The sequence below is a fragment of the Ictidomys tridecemlineatus genome, chromosome 7 (genome assembly GCF_052094955.1).
Source record: "Ictidomys tridecemlineatus isolate mIctTri1 chromosome 7, mIctTri1.hap1, whole genome shotgun sequence".
Classification (NCBI taxonomy): Eukaryota; Metazoa; Chordata; class Mammalia; order Rodentia; family Sciuridae; genus Ictidomys; species Ictidomys tridecemlineatus.
The window spans coordinates 173339169-173352127 of record NC_135483.1 but is presented as its reverse complement, the minus strand read 5'-3'; the positions used below and the strand labels follow the sequence as shown (position 1 = coordinate 173352127).

General features: G+C 32.2%; 2 protein-coding genes across 13 annotated transcripts in view; one reads left to right on the top strand and one right to left on the bottom strand.

Annotated features, from left to right (window-relative positions):
- Kansl1l (KAT8 regulatory NSL complex subunit 1 like) overlaps positions 1-12677 on the top strand; it is a 141880-nt gene extending 129203 nt beyond the window's left edge. For 4 of the 6 annotated variants that reach the window (XM_078017956.1, XM_078017955.1, XM_078017953.1 and 1 more), the window contains 7 exons: positions 547-675; positions 2571-2689; positions 3513-3637; positions 5057-5111; positions 6449-6561; positions 7707-7872; positions 8678-12677. In XM_078017956.1, coding sequence (XP_077874082.1) covers positions 547-675; positions 2571-2689; positions 3513-3637; positions 5057-5111; positions 6449-6561; positions 7707-7872; positions 8678-8905 — 935 coding nt within the window. In that variant the 3' untranslated portion in view covers positions 8906-12677. The remainder of the gene's footprint in view (positions 1-546; positions 676-2570; positions 2690-3512; positions 3638-5056; positions 5112-6448; positions 6562-7706; positions 7873-8677) is intronic. The other 2 variants (XM_078017957.1, XM_078017958.1) reach the window with 1 other exon arrangement.
- Positions 1-12959, bottom strand: part of Rpe (ribulose-5-phosphate-3-epimerase) — an 89557-nt gene that overhangs the window by 63393 nt on the left and 13205 nt on the right. For 6 of the 7 annotated variants that reach the window (XM_021720761.3, XM_013365608.4, XM_005341161.5 and 3 more), the window contains 2 exons: positions 7214-12088; positions 1224-6478 (listed from right to left, as the gene is read on the bottom strand). The exons of the other annotated variant lie outside the window; for it this stretch is intronic. In XM_021720761.3, the coding sequence (XP_021576436.1) occupies positions 11966-12088 (123 nt within the window). In that variant the 3' untranslated portion in view covers positions 1224-6478; positions 7214-11965. Of the gene's footprint in view, positions 1-1223; positions 6479-7213; positions 12089-12959 lie in introns of those variants that run through there. 7 annotated transcript variants of the gene reach the window in all.

Genomic DNA, 12959 nt, shown 5'->3' with positions numbered 1-12959 from the left:
TAATCCTATAATCCCAAGATTTTATAGATGAGGATACTTAGGCACTAAGTGATTTAAAATTGTGCAGTTTTTTGTTTAAAGAAAAAAAGACTAGTGCTAGTCATTGTCTGAGATGAATAAAATCTAAAATCTGGCTTTTGAGGAATCCAAGACTGTTGTGACCCTGTTGAAACTTACTTGGTGGTCTTGAATTATTTCTGGATTTAAGGTAAGCAACTTCAGGATTCAGATCCTATTTAGCCCAAATTTGCAGATCTGAACTAATCCATACTAATTTGGAAGACTTTGGGAACAGATCACCTTCCCTTCTCATCCATCCCCTTCAAAATAACGAAGCAAATACAGGAAGTTGGCTATTTCCTGAGGTGGTTTTTAAGAAATCCCATTTCAGGTATTTTTAGCGTAAGGGGTATCCATCTTGGTACTTAAGCATCTACTAGTGGTTTTGAACTGATATTTTAAAATTCTGCATTGTTATAAGTACCAATTAACATGTCCATTATTTGTGTTAAACTAAAACTTCACATTTCCTTTCATTTGTTGTAGTACACAGTACTTCTCTGAATCAGTGGAGTAATGGATATTCACCTACATGTAAGCCTCAAATAAAGTCAGAGTCGTCTGCACAATTGTTTCAGGGAAGAAAGAAAAGACATTTGAGTGAAACAGCATTAGGTAGGTTAAAATGAGGATATGACCATTAGGGTTAAATACTGGAAAGAAAATCCGCTTTTCCACAAAGTTTATAATTGTCTCATAGGAGTTTATACTTCAGAATTATCACTTAATTAACTAAAATATTTATCATCCCATGAACATATTCAATATTCACAGTTAATTCAGATTTTGTAAACTGATTATTTACCCATTTTATGGCATTTTCCTTCCAGTGTTCCCTGACTAGTTCTCTTTCATCAGCTGCTGTATGGTTAGAATTTAGTCTCTAAGGTTTTTTTTGGTCTCAAACTAGTTCAATAACAGGTCTTTTACAGAAATTTATTACTACTTCTAAATAGTAATTTCTCAAGATTTTGAGAAAGTTGTAAAGATTCAACTAAGGCACTCAACCACCTTATTCAGGTCTCCTTAGAGTCTTTATAGTTCCAAGATAATCAAGATATATCACTTGAAGCTGGAACTCTTCCAATAATACAAAATTGATTTGTTGTGAAGATACAGGAGAAGACAATCATACCAGTCATTGTTAATGATAAAAAACAAAATTGACAAAATATGTTTTAATAAGAAAATGTCTACATGATTGGTGTTTGTTCATGTTCCAGGGAACATAACCCTATATTTTTGTTACATTCCCCAGATGTAACATCTCAATAATGTACTTAACAAATTATAAACTACTTACATCCAAGATGTACTTAACACATTAAATCCATTGTGTATAGTTACAGTTATCTCCAGTATCTTTAGAAATTTTACCAAAATAGACAAGTCACTACTTGATAGTTACTACCTAATCAAGTACATTTTGGCATAAAATGAACAAATTCCCACTCATTGAGAACTTTTGTTATTCTCTGTAGTGTCTCACTCTTAAGAACAACCAAGGATCATCAGGCTTTGGAAGAACTTTCATACATGCACACCAAAACACGGGAATTTTTCTTACCTCTTAATAAGATACAAATTGATACTTTAGATCTCATTTTGAGTTTAACAGATACTTAGGGATGTAAGAACAAATAAAAAGATATACTGCAAAGAAATTAAGACAACTCCAAAAGTAAAAGACATTTAGTCCAGTCTGTATAACAAGTCATATCATGAAAAATGAGCTATTCCAGATCACAAGAAAACTTGGAGAGTAATAACCAATTTTAATATGTGGTTCCATATTTGAAAAAACTAACCAGAGAGGATATATTTTAACGACTTGAGAATATAAATGTAGACTAGGTATTAGATTTTATATTATTTGGGAAATATCGTTGTATTTTTTAAAATTCACACTAGAATAAAATAGTATGTAAATGAATATATAAATTTCCTTATTAAGAATAAAAACAAAGGAACTTGAAAGATAATATGAATTAAAAATCAATTTCAAATCAATATCATTAGAGAAAAACTTTATCCATGAAACAAGAAAAGGAAGGTATAAAAAAGGAATACGAGAGGACAGTAACTTTAAGAAATTAGTACTTTAATTGTAAGAATTTTTCAAAATAGTATTTTTATAAGAGCAAGGAAATCTCTCACAGAAAAGACAGACATAAAAAAAATGAAAGGATAAGAAAATTCAGATCAGTCTTAACAATGTAGCCTCTGAGAGGAGTCACAGAAAAAAAGGAAGTGGGTCATGAGAGCAGATGGAGTATTAAGTAATACGAACGTGCTGGAGAGAAAATGCCAAGGTGCCAGAAAATGGAAATACCTGTATCAAGACCAAGTGAGGCTCTTCTTTATAATTCCCCTTTTGTTTATTTTCAAAACATGAATTTTTTTGATCCATTGATAAACTATCAATTCACCTCTCACTGACTGGAGAAATAATTCTACTAATACTGGTCATGTTTAATTTATGACATTATGAATGGTTCTTTCCTTGGCAGGAGAAAAAAATAGATTTGAAGAATTTGCTTTTCAACGCACAGAACCAGGATCCCATTGTAATTTCACTACCATCTCTAATGTCAATGTTATATCAAGAACACAGAATTCATCAGCACAAGTAGGTTTTTACTATACCGAACTCTTAAGACTGCTTTATATTATATTGTTATATTGTGTGCACGTAGATAACAATGAGACCCATATTTTGAATAATTATAATGCATCAATAAAGAAAAAATTAAAAACTCCATATTATCAAATTATTTTTAAAACTACTGTATAGATTTTTTAAATAAAACCAGCTGATTTAAAAATTTGGATATTTTGCTAATTTATATCAGCCTTACTGGCACATTTAGAACTATCTTATTAGGAAATAATAAATTTGATAAATAAAACTTTTTTCTTACGTGGAAAACAATTGTTAATCTTCAGTTACAGATTCTTTTCTGTGTTAAAAACTAAATTTTATCATGACCATTTCTATTCTTTAACATATGAAGCTACAAAGAACCTTGCTAATAATGTGGGTTCAGGACTTGTATTGTTCTTAATCTGCCTTGTTTTTTGGCACAAGGCCCAGTAGAAGAAAAGTTAAAAAAGTGGGAAGTGTTAGAAATGAACAATTTGAAACTCAGGGATCAGAAACATATAAATGAAGACTATAATAATAATTTTTACTAAACGTTTCACCAAAACATGTTTCATAACCTTTCCTAATAATAAGTATATATGTTTGTGCACATAAATATACAAATTACAAACCTGACAAAACAGTTTAGGCATACTTCCTTAACTGGTTTTCTTAACATTTTATAGTCACATTTGAGAACAATGAATTTACAAAAATTACACAGATGATTATTATGAAACTAATGAAAGAAATGTATCCCCAGAGGTTAACTAGGTATGTAAACCATTACCATAATTCTATTTTGCAGAGTACAGCACGAAGGAGGTTAAGAAGTGAGAGCTCTTATGATATAGATAACATTGTGATTCCCATGTCTTTAGTAGCCCCAGCTAAGTTAGAGAAACTCCAATATAAGGAAATTATCACTCCAAGGTATGTATCCCTACATTCTTTCCTCTTCCTTTAATAAACTTCAACTGAGTGAAATGGAAATCTTAACTGAGAGGAGAATGCTAGCCTACTTTCTGGCCTACTTGTATAGCCACAGAGGGAAAACGGTAAAAGAAAGCTTTACATTACTCATGGTGAAGAAAAACTGCCAGAGTATCACAACTTTACTTCTTAGTTTTTATTAAGAACTGAGAATTTCTAGATTGATTTACTTCAGCATTCTAATCATTTTTTTTCATTCATTTGTATTTTGGTTCCTATTACGTACAATGGCACTAAAAGGCACTTTACTGATAGAAAAACTATAGCAACAAATTTGCCTTAAGAAAAGAGATGTACACAAGTTTGCTAAGAGTTCAAAGAAAGCAACTACCTTTGTAATAGTGTATTCACAACATGAGACAGTAATATCTGTCACAACAAAACTAAAATTTTGATTTGGCCAAGTTAACAATAAACACTTAAAAGATGCATGGGAAGGTCTGAGAAGACGTACAGGGAGTTATGGTATTTACAACAGGGAGATTATAACAAAGGTAGACTGGCAAATGTATAAGGCTTAGCCAGATAGGTTTTGCATAGATTGATAAAGGCAGGTAAGCCTAGAAAAGAACCAGACTGTGGAGGTCCCTGAATACCATGTGCAGATCTGCTTCTATTGGCAGTCAGGTTAGCCCAATTTCTGGCAGTGATGAAAGCAGTTCCTAAAAGTATGAATATGGCACAGGAAGTAGACATAAAAAGACTAGAAATCAAAACATGAGCCAGGTGATAACCAATTAAGGCCTACCCATCTGTAGTTTAATTTCAGTTTATCTTAATTACTTTGAGGTATTAAGGCAAGTCTAGTATTCTAAGAGGTATTATGAGAATTCATATTTTAAAAGCCTGTTGAAATTTCCTACAAAAATTAGAAATATCATTTGTTCTGTGGCAACAATGTTTTTTCATTTGCAGTAGTGGGCTGGAACTAGCTGGTGGACCTGGCTATTAAATAATTCTGTAAGTCGGTTATACTATTAGTAGCTGAAAAGGGGCCCTAGGCATTTTTCTCATCAAAGAAATTGGCAGAAACGACAAATCAGTCTTTTTTCCCTTCTTCTCTTTGGTCAAGTTGTTTATCAGCATACCACTGACTTATTTTAAAATCAGTACACGTATGTAACATCCAACTATACAGAAGAGGTTTCACTCACTGTAAAGGCAAAAGTAAAGACTCATCTTCCCTGTTGTTTTTTCTCATAATACAAATATTCTCTTAAAAAAACAACAAAGTATTAAGATAGAACCACATGAATTATGGAAATCCCAAGGAAAGAAATCACAATGTGCTTAAAAGAATAAATAGCTACATAGAAAAATTGATAAAAGCTATTTGAAACTGGTTTATATCTTCAACAGCTGGAGGATGGTTGTTCTTCAGCCTTTGGATGAATATAACTTAGGTGAAGAAGAGGTAAGCTACCTTTCATTTAATGAGATAATTACACCTTTTATATTATGAAGCCTGTTTAACATTTAAGGAAATAAAGGAAAACATAAACCCTTGAACATCTGACTTTTTTTTCACTTACCAAGTTTTTCAAAAAGGTTATTAATTCTATAGAAAAATATTTCTGTGCAAATTTGACTTCAAAAAGATAATAATGTTTAAAGAAACAGAGGAAAAGTAAAATATGCTATTTATGAGTTGACATTGATATAGACATATTCCTCAACATTAATCTTCTTTTTTTTAATAAAAAGACAGTGTCAATATTCACTCCTACAATTCCATTTTCAATATATTAGAACCAATTTACTTTAAAAAAAAAAAATCTTTTATTTATTTATTTTGTATGTGGTACTAAGGATCCAACCCAGTGCCTCATACATGCGAGGCAAATGTTCAACCACTGAGCTACAACCCCAGCCCGAACCAATTTGCTTTTGAATTTGGAAAACTTTGGAATTTATTATGGTACATGTATCTTGTAATACCTAGCCTAAACAGTTCTTATAACATTAATCAAGTATTCGTAGTTCTGTAATCAAATGGGATAAACACTAAAAATCGCCTGATACCATTTCAGATCAGACTGGATTATATGAAAAATCTGTTTTTCAGATTTTTGGATTATGGAATTATAGGTAAGGGTTTATAGATCTTTATGGGTAAAATTACACTAGGACAAGTATAGGGAAAAATAATATATAACCAAACTAATATCAACGTGATGGTCTTTAAAAGCGGTATTTTATAGCAGATAATTGATTTCTATGAAATAATGGTATTTCTATGCCCTGTCATGTTTTTCAGCTACCCTACAACTTACCTTTAATGACCTTCCCTCTTGTAATGCATTCTATTTCAGAATGATCCTTGTCAAACCTAAATTCCTAAATATAACCAAATTGTCCAGGTTAGATTCCTAGATAAGGCAATAATTCTGACTTACAGTTTTACTTTTCTTTGACATTGACATTTCCTTAGAATAATGTGTGCTCCATAAAGAACAATCAATATAAATCCAACTGAATGAATAAAACTCTTAAGATTATTTCATGCAAGCTGTGGCTAATGGAAAGCACACCTATTTGCAATCTCAATAAATCTTCAAATGTGAACCAAGAGTAAAAAGATAAAAGTTTTGGACCCCCACCTTTTAGGAATTCGAAGCTAATCTCCTAACGTTCTCTTGACTGACACAAACTGCATTTTAGAGTCTGCTTGCTACTGTTCTCTAGATGAACCATTTGAAACCTGTTCAGAAAGTTTCCCATAAAAGCAAAATCTTTTTTTGCTAATTCCAGATAGAAGATCTTTCTGATGAAGTCTTCTCCCTAAGACACAAAAAATATGAAGAGAGAGAGCAAGCCAGGTGGTCACTATGGGAACAAAGCAAATGGCATAGAAGAAACAGTAGGCAAGTATTTTAAACTTAAAACTCAAAAACATGGAAACCATGTGGAATGAACAAAAATTCTGCATGAATTTTTGGGGGCCATTAAAAAAGAACACATAAGGATGTATCAGTGAGTTGTGTACAAGTATATGTACTGGTGTGTCACTTCATGTACTGCTGTATTAAAAATATATTGGGCTAAGTACATGAGGATAAGATGAGTTTCTGTATTTTACTCTATTTCTCAGGTTTTCTATCAGTAAGAGGAATAGATTTAACTAGCAAATAATATAAAAATTATCTCTATATTTAAAGTAGGTCATTTTAATCTATTCTAACAGTGGACCTAACACTGGGGGATAGAATTAGATAGTCCATTTTAACATAACTATTTCCAAATTAGCAAGATTTAAAAGAAAAATTCAAGAATAACTGTCTTATCTAACAGGCAAATAGTCTAAAATACTTTTAAAAAACACAGACTAACCTTTGGGGAAGGGAAAATAAATAATAAACATAATTAATAATTATGTATTTGAAAGAACCCCTAGTGTTTTATATTTACATTGATTATTTTTAATATATCCCAAACTCATAAAAACAAGATCATGTTAAATATAGCAGTCACTTCAGTGAAAGGGCATCTCTCATTTAATTAATACTATTAAAATACCTTTCTCAAGATATCCAGGCTTGCTATAAATCCGTGTTCAGAGTTCTCCTAATATAGATGACATTATGGAATTCTCATCCTTTCTCACATTCCAAAGGTATAACTTTCCAGAAATACAGAGGGAAAGATGAACTGAGACATTTCATGGATGACATTATAATAATCATAGAATACCCTGAGAACTCAAAGACTATAAGGATCAAGCAATTGCTGTTTCTTGTCTTTCGGAAAAAAAAAAAAAAAAAAAAGAAAGAAAACCAAGTAATAAAACCTGTTATTATAAGTTGGCTAAATATTTAATAAATATGTAAATATGATTTGCCTAAATATTTAAGCGTTTTAAATAGGAAAATAATAGCACCAGAAAGGTAACAGATGAATTTTTAAAATCTTTTGGGTGGCACTATGTAAAGCAAAGATACTGTGTTTAACTTAGTGATACCTTTGGCTCATAAAATGTTAAGATCTCAAGAAATTAATATTCTCTTGCTAGGGCTTACAGTAAAAATGTTGAAGGACAGGACTTTCTTTTGAAAGAATGCCCTAATGACTTCAGTAGCGGTCAGCAATGTGCTGCTGAAAGTCCTCCTGATCTTCCTTCAGAGCACCATGATCTCTATGCACATGGCTCACCCTTAAATGAAAATCAAGAAATCACAGTAAGTATGACTTTAATTGCCTCTTAACTTTTGTGTATGTAGAAATTGCTTATTGTAAATTGTTTCATCACTACATATTGAATTCAGCATAGTTCATTCTAGAATAATAAGAATCAGATCTGTATTGCAACACTGTAGTCCACCACTAACTATAATCCCTTTTTTTTCTCTTCTGTCATTAGCAACTTCCACCTACCTACTTGTTAGGTAATGCAGATGTTTTCATTACAAAATAAATATGACTAATGGAGAATAGCACCTGCCATAGTAAATGTTAACTGCTATTTCTCTTCCTCCTCTTACAGTTTTTACTTGTCTCCCCATAGATCCAGTTCCTACCTTAAGGGGAGTGCTTTCTAACACTGCATCCATTTGTGCACTTTCTTCATAAATAAATAGGTGTTGAAAAGGAAGAACCATATCTAGAATGGAGAGTGGAGACTATATAACTCAGGGGAAAAAAAGTCAGTAGGTATCTTAATAACAGTGGGATGGAAATGAAGATATTGGAGAAATAAATTAAACTTAAAAGCACTTTGAAAGGGGTTTTCCTAAAATCCTCTTTAGGCTGAAAATGAAGACCAGTCCCCTGTGACAGCCATTTCCTCTTGACGACAGAAGCAAAGTGAAACAATGCCCCAAAGTCATTACATTTTCAGTACATTCCACTTTGAGAGATATTTAGGTCGAAATTTGCACATTTGCTAAAAGAATAAGTTAGTATATATTTGACATTTACATGTTACTTGACACATGAACTTAAACAAATTATTTGAAACTTAACTGAAAATGTTTTCCCTTTTAGTCTTTGTGGTGGGAACGACGGTCTTTTCCACTGAAGGATGAAGATACAGCAGCTTTATTATGCCACGAGGATAAAAACAATCAGACTGAGGTGTCAAGCACAGCTTTCCATGCTGAAGTCCTCTGTACCAGCGCACCAGAGAATGGCCACCCCAAAAAACAGCTAGGTGGAACAGAAGAGTATAAAGCCTTTGGTCTAGGAATTACTAATGTTAAAAAAAATAGGTGACAGGCAACAGGTGAAGAAAATGATGTAACTGAAGGGAAGTCAGGAGGGGAAAAAAAATAGCCCTGTTCTGGATCTCCCATCCACCTCTGGTCATACTTCCAGAATAACAGAATGTACTGCATGTATTTACCTTTCATGCTGTTTATGGGGAACAGGCAAGATTGTTTCTTTACCTTCTTGAACCACAGAAGTAGCTAGCTTTTCACCTATAGACAAATGCTAGGCATCTGTGTTTATCTTATAAATTACAAGCACCAAGATATTAACTGCTGCAATTTGATGTCAAATGACATTATTGGCTAATTTTTAACATCACAAACATACACACTCACCCTTACATTAAATGAGAGCTATTTTCTTTCCTATTCACATGGTAATTCACTAAAATTGCCTCAAAATATATTAATATACAAATATACATATAGAATGTGCGCGCACGCGCGGGGTTTTCAAATTACACTGGCAGTGACCCACTCCACTTTAAACTGCATGTACCAACTTGCCCTATGAAATGTAAGCTGCAATAAATATAAAGCACGTGTTTCCTCTGATTTAAAAAAAAAAAAAATTTTTTTTTAAAGTCTTGGCTATGGAGAGGGAGTTATTTTTGTTTTTTAACATGTTTAACAAAAAGAAGTTATTTATGGAAATTCTTATCCCAGATAATAAAATACTCAATTTATTTAAAATCAATGATATCTGTTGGACTGACAGCAGGCTACTTTCTGTTACTCCTAACAGAATTGAGACAAGCAAATTAGTTATATATGGGTGCACTTTAAAATTATACATCTTTGAAAACACCAACTTAAAATGTGCAATAAACAGGAAAATCCTTCATTATAAAATTTAAACAATGGTTTAATTCTAGTCTAGAAATACTGTTATATTTCTAACTAATTTGATCCTTCTTTGTCATAGCCTAGTCAAATGTCTATTCTGACTTGCATCCTAGATTTCGAATTAGAACTTCTCAGACGCCAATACTTCAATATTTGATACTGAGATTGCACATTTTGAGGCTATTCTACTATATTTTTTCCTATGTGAAATATGAGGACAATTTGTATGAGTCACTTGGTCATGTAAAATGGTTATTCAAGTTATAACACTCATCTAACTGAAATCCTGACTATTTGGCCTAGACTATGAAATTTGACACAAAGTTTTTGTTTAGGAATGGAAATTATACTGGTCCCTATAAAAGGGGATAAAATTCAAATTCAATACTGACAAAACTTCTTGTAGTTTCACTGTATTTATTCTTAAAGAGAAAAAAAAAAAAAGCCTGACATACAAGTTGTCCTGGCAAAAAAAATTCAAATCTTTGTCTTGTCTGATATTATAATCTTCTATGTAAGTTTTTTAATTAAAGTTATTTCTATATGCCTTGCGTTGTATGATTTGATTAAATACTACCTATTTATGGCACAAACTTCTCCTAAGGCAAAGTACAACTTTTACCTTGTATAGGAAAAAAGCCTAAGTAAGTTCTATTACATGGATAGATTATCAATATTCTTATTTTTTGAAACTCATTTCTCAGAACTCCCAGCAGCATCAAGAAATTTTATGATACTGATCCTATTATTTTGTGCCATAATTATTACACTGAGAATATTTAGAAGAATAAAGTAGCTGATACCTACTAATCTCTGTATAACTGGGAACAGTTATAAATACCGAGTTTATGGATTAACACTACCACATCATCTCTTGGCCTACTTGGTCTTTCTTAGAATAAAATATATATCCCTGGGGTAAAGATCTATAAACCCACATTATTATCAGTCATCTGAACTAATACAGTAAAGACTGACTGGAAATGAGACAATTAAGAAAAAGAAGCTTCTTTTACCTAATCTATTTCCCAAAGGTTCTTGGGGCAGGGTGTGGCAGGGGGATTGAACAGATCAGAAATACAACGTCATACTGGATCTTTCCATGATACTAGCCTATCACAGAGCTTTAATTTCATTTTTTAAACAGAACAAAATACCTGTCCTGCCATTTGTAGGAGTAACTCATAGGTTTAATAAGATTATACAAAAGTTACTTTATAACCATGTTCCCATAAACTTACATTGCTATCTACTATTTTGTGCTGAGCATCCTCTAAATTCTGAAAATAGTACTAGAAGCTTTCTATATATCAACAATTATCTCTTTTAATCTTCAACTCAACTCTGCTTGGTGGTTATTATAGTCAACATACAAATGAAATCAGAAGTGTGAAAAGGTTGGGTGATTTGCTGAGATCAAACAGCTAGAATGGCAGAGTCAGAATTCAACTCAATGAATACCCAAAGCTTTACTTTTTATCTATGGAGAGCTAATACAAAAGCATTATTTAATGTCCTTATGAATGCTGAATGAGGTTAAGAAAACCAGGAATAGGAAAGAATCACAAAGAAAACATCTCAATAAAAATCTATGCTTGCATTTTAGAACCCCTGGGTTTCATTAAGACATTGCCTTTACAGTTTTTGATTAATGAAATCTAAGGTGATAAGTGAAAAATAAATGTTCAGATCCAAGACCACAGTATGCCATCCTGCCTAAGCTTGTATTTTTTAGCTCCACACTACTCATATTATCAATCATATAAACAAATCACAAATGACGTGAAACAGGAAAAACAAAGGAAAAATGTAAGGGCTTCCTTTGCTTTTGGAAAACAGCTGGGAAACAATAGAATGTTATTTTTAAAAATATGGAAAAAAATTTTTCATAGTAGCTAATGTCTATCCACCTTAGGCCTTATGATACATTTCTTTTTTGTAACCTTAAGACAACCCATATTTTCACTCTTTATAAAAATCAATTCTATTAGAAACAGTTTTTTAACCACACTAACCTTTAAATTGGATCACTAAAGAATGTTGTATACATCAATTTCTAACCTCTTAGAACATTCTGCACAATAGATTTTAATCACTGGAATGAATAATTGCTCAGAAAAGCAGCACTGCCTCAACCTTGTATGATTTGGTAGTCAATATTCCTGTTTTCCAGTAAAAAGAAGGTTTCATGAACACAAACTCTGGATTCCTTATGATTTCATCGATCAAGAGACCGTTTTTGAGCAGCTTCTGAGCAAACATTTCTTAGTAAGTTGATCACAGATCTGGGGTCTTCACTCCTCATAATGGCACTGCCAGACACAATCATGTTAGCTCCTGCCTGGAAGAAGTAAACACTTAGGTTATGCCTTAAATGAAGAAGCAGAAGAACCTACAACAGAATTCTCCATTGCCTACCCCAGCACTTGGTCCAAAATCCACTTTCAGATGAACTTCTAGTTCAATGATGTAAGAAGTTATGATATTCAAAAGAATGTAAAATTATTTTTTTAAATGTGAATGTAAATTTATTTTTAAATGTATCTTAAGAAATCACTGAACTTTTTTGTTAAATCAATTCTTAATAAGTTACACAATTGTCTTTGCTAATAGATAAAATTTTCAATCCTTTAATCTAAAATTCTATTAAGGCTTCTTCCTCAATATATACCAATGCCCCCAGAGATACTAGAAACAATCTTTGAATTATTTATATGAATTTTGGGAAATTCTGAAAGGACAATTACCATGAAAATGTTAAAATTATCCATATGACATCAGCAACACTGAATCTAAATGATTTCTCACTTTGTGTCAGAAATATTTCTACCCTAACATTCCAGAATGGTTTTAATAATCTAGAAAAGGTTTTCAAAATGATGGTTTGAGATGCAAAAGCAAAGAAATAAAAATACATTTTAAAAAACAAAGTACGGTGCCTCCAAATTTAGTTCTGAACTTCCCAGGATGTGACATGAGAACGAAAATTCAATGTGTTATGTAATTCCTTGCTAGAAAGGGGAGGAGGGGGAGAACTACAAGCTGAGGAACATTTCTCCAGTGTTACACTATCACTTTATGACAAAACATCACATCTCTATAACATTCCTCACAGAAATAAGTTTTATAGGGTCCCCACTTAGTATGTCTCTTCATTTGAGCAGGAATAGCATAACAGCAAACAGTTAATACAAAGCAATTCCACAAGGGTC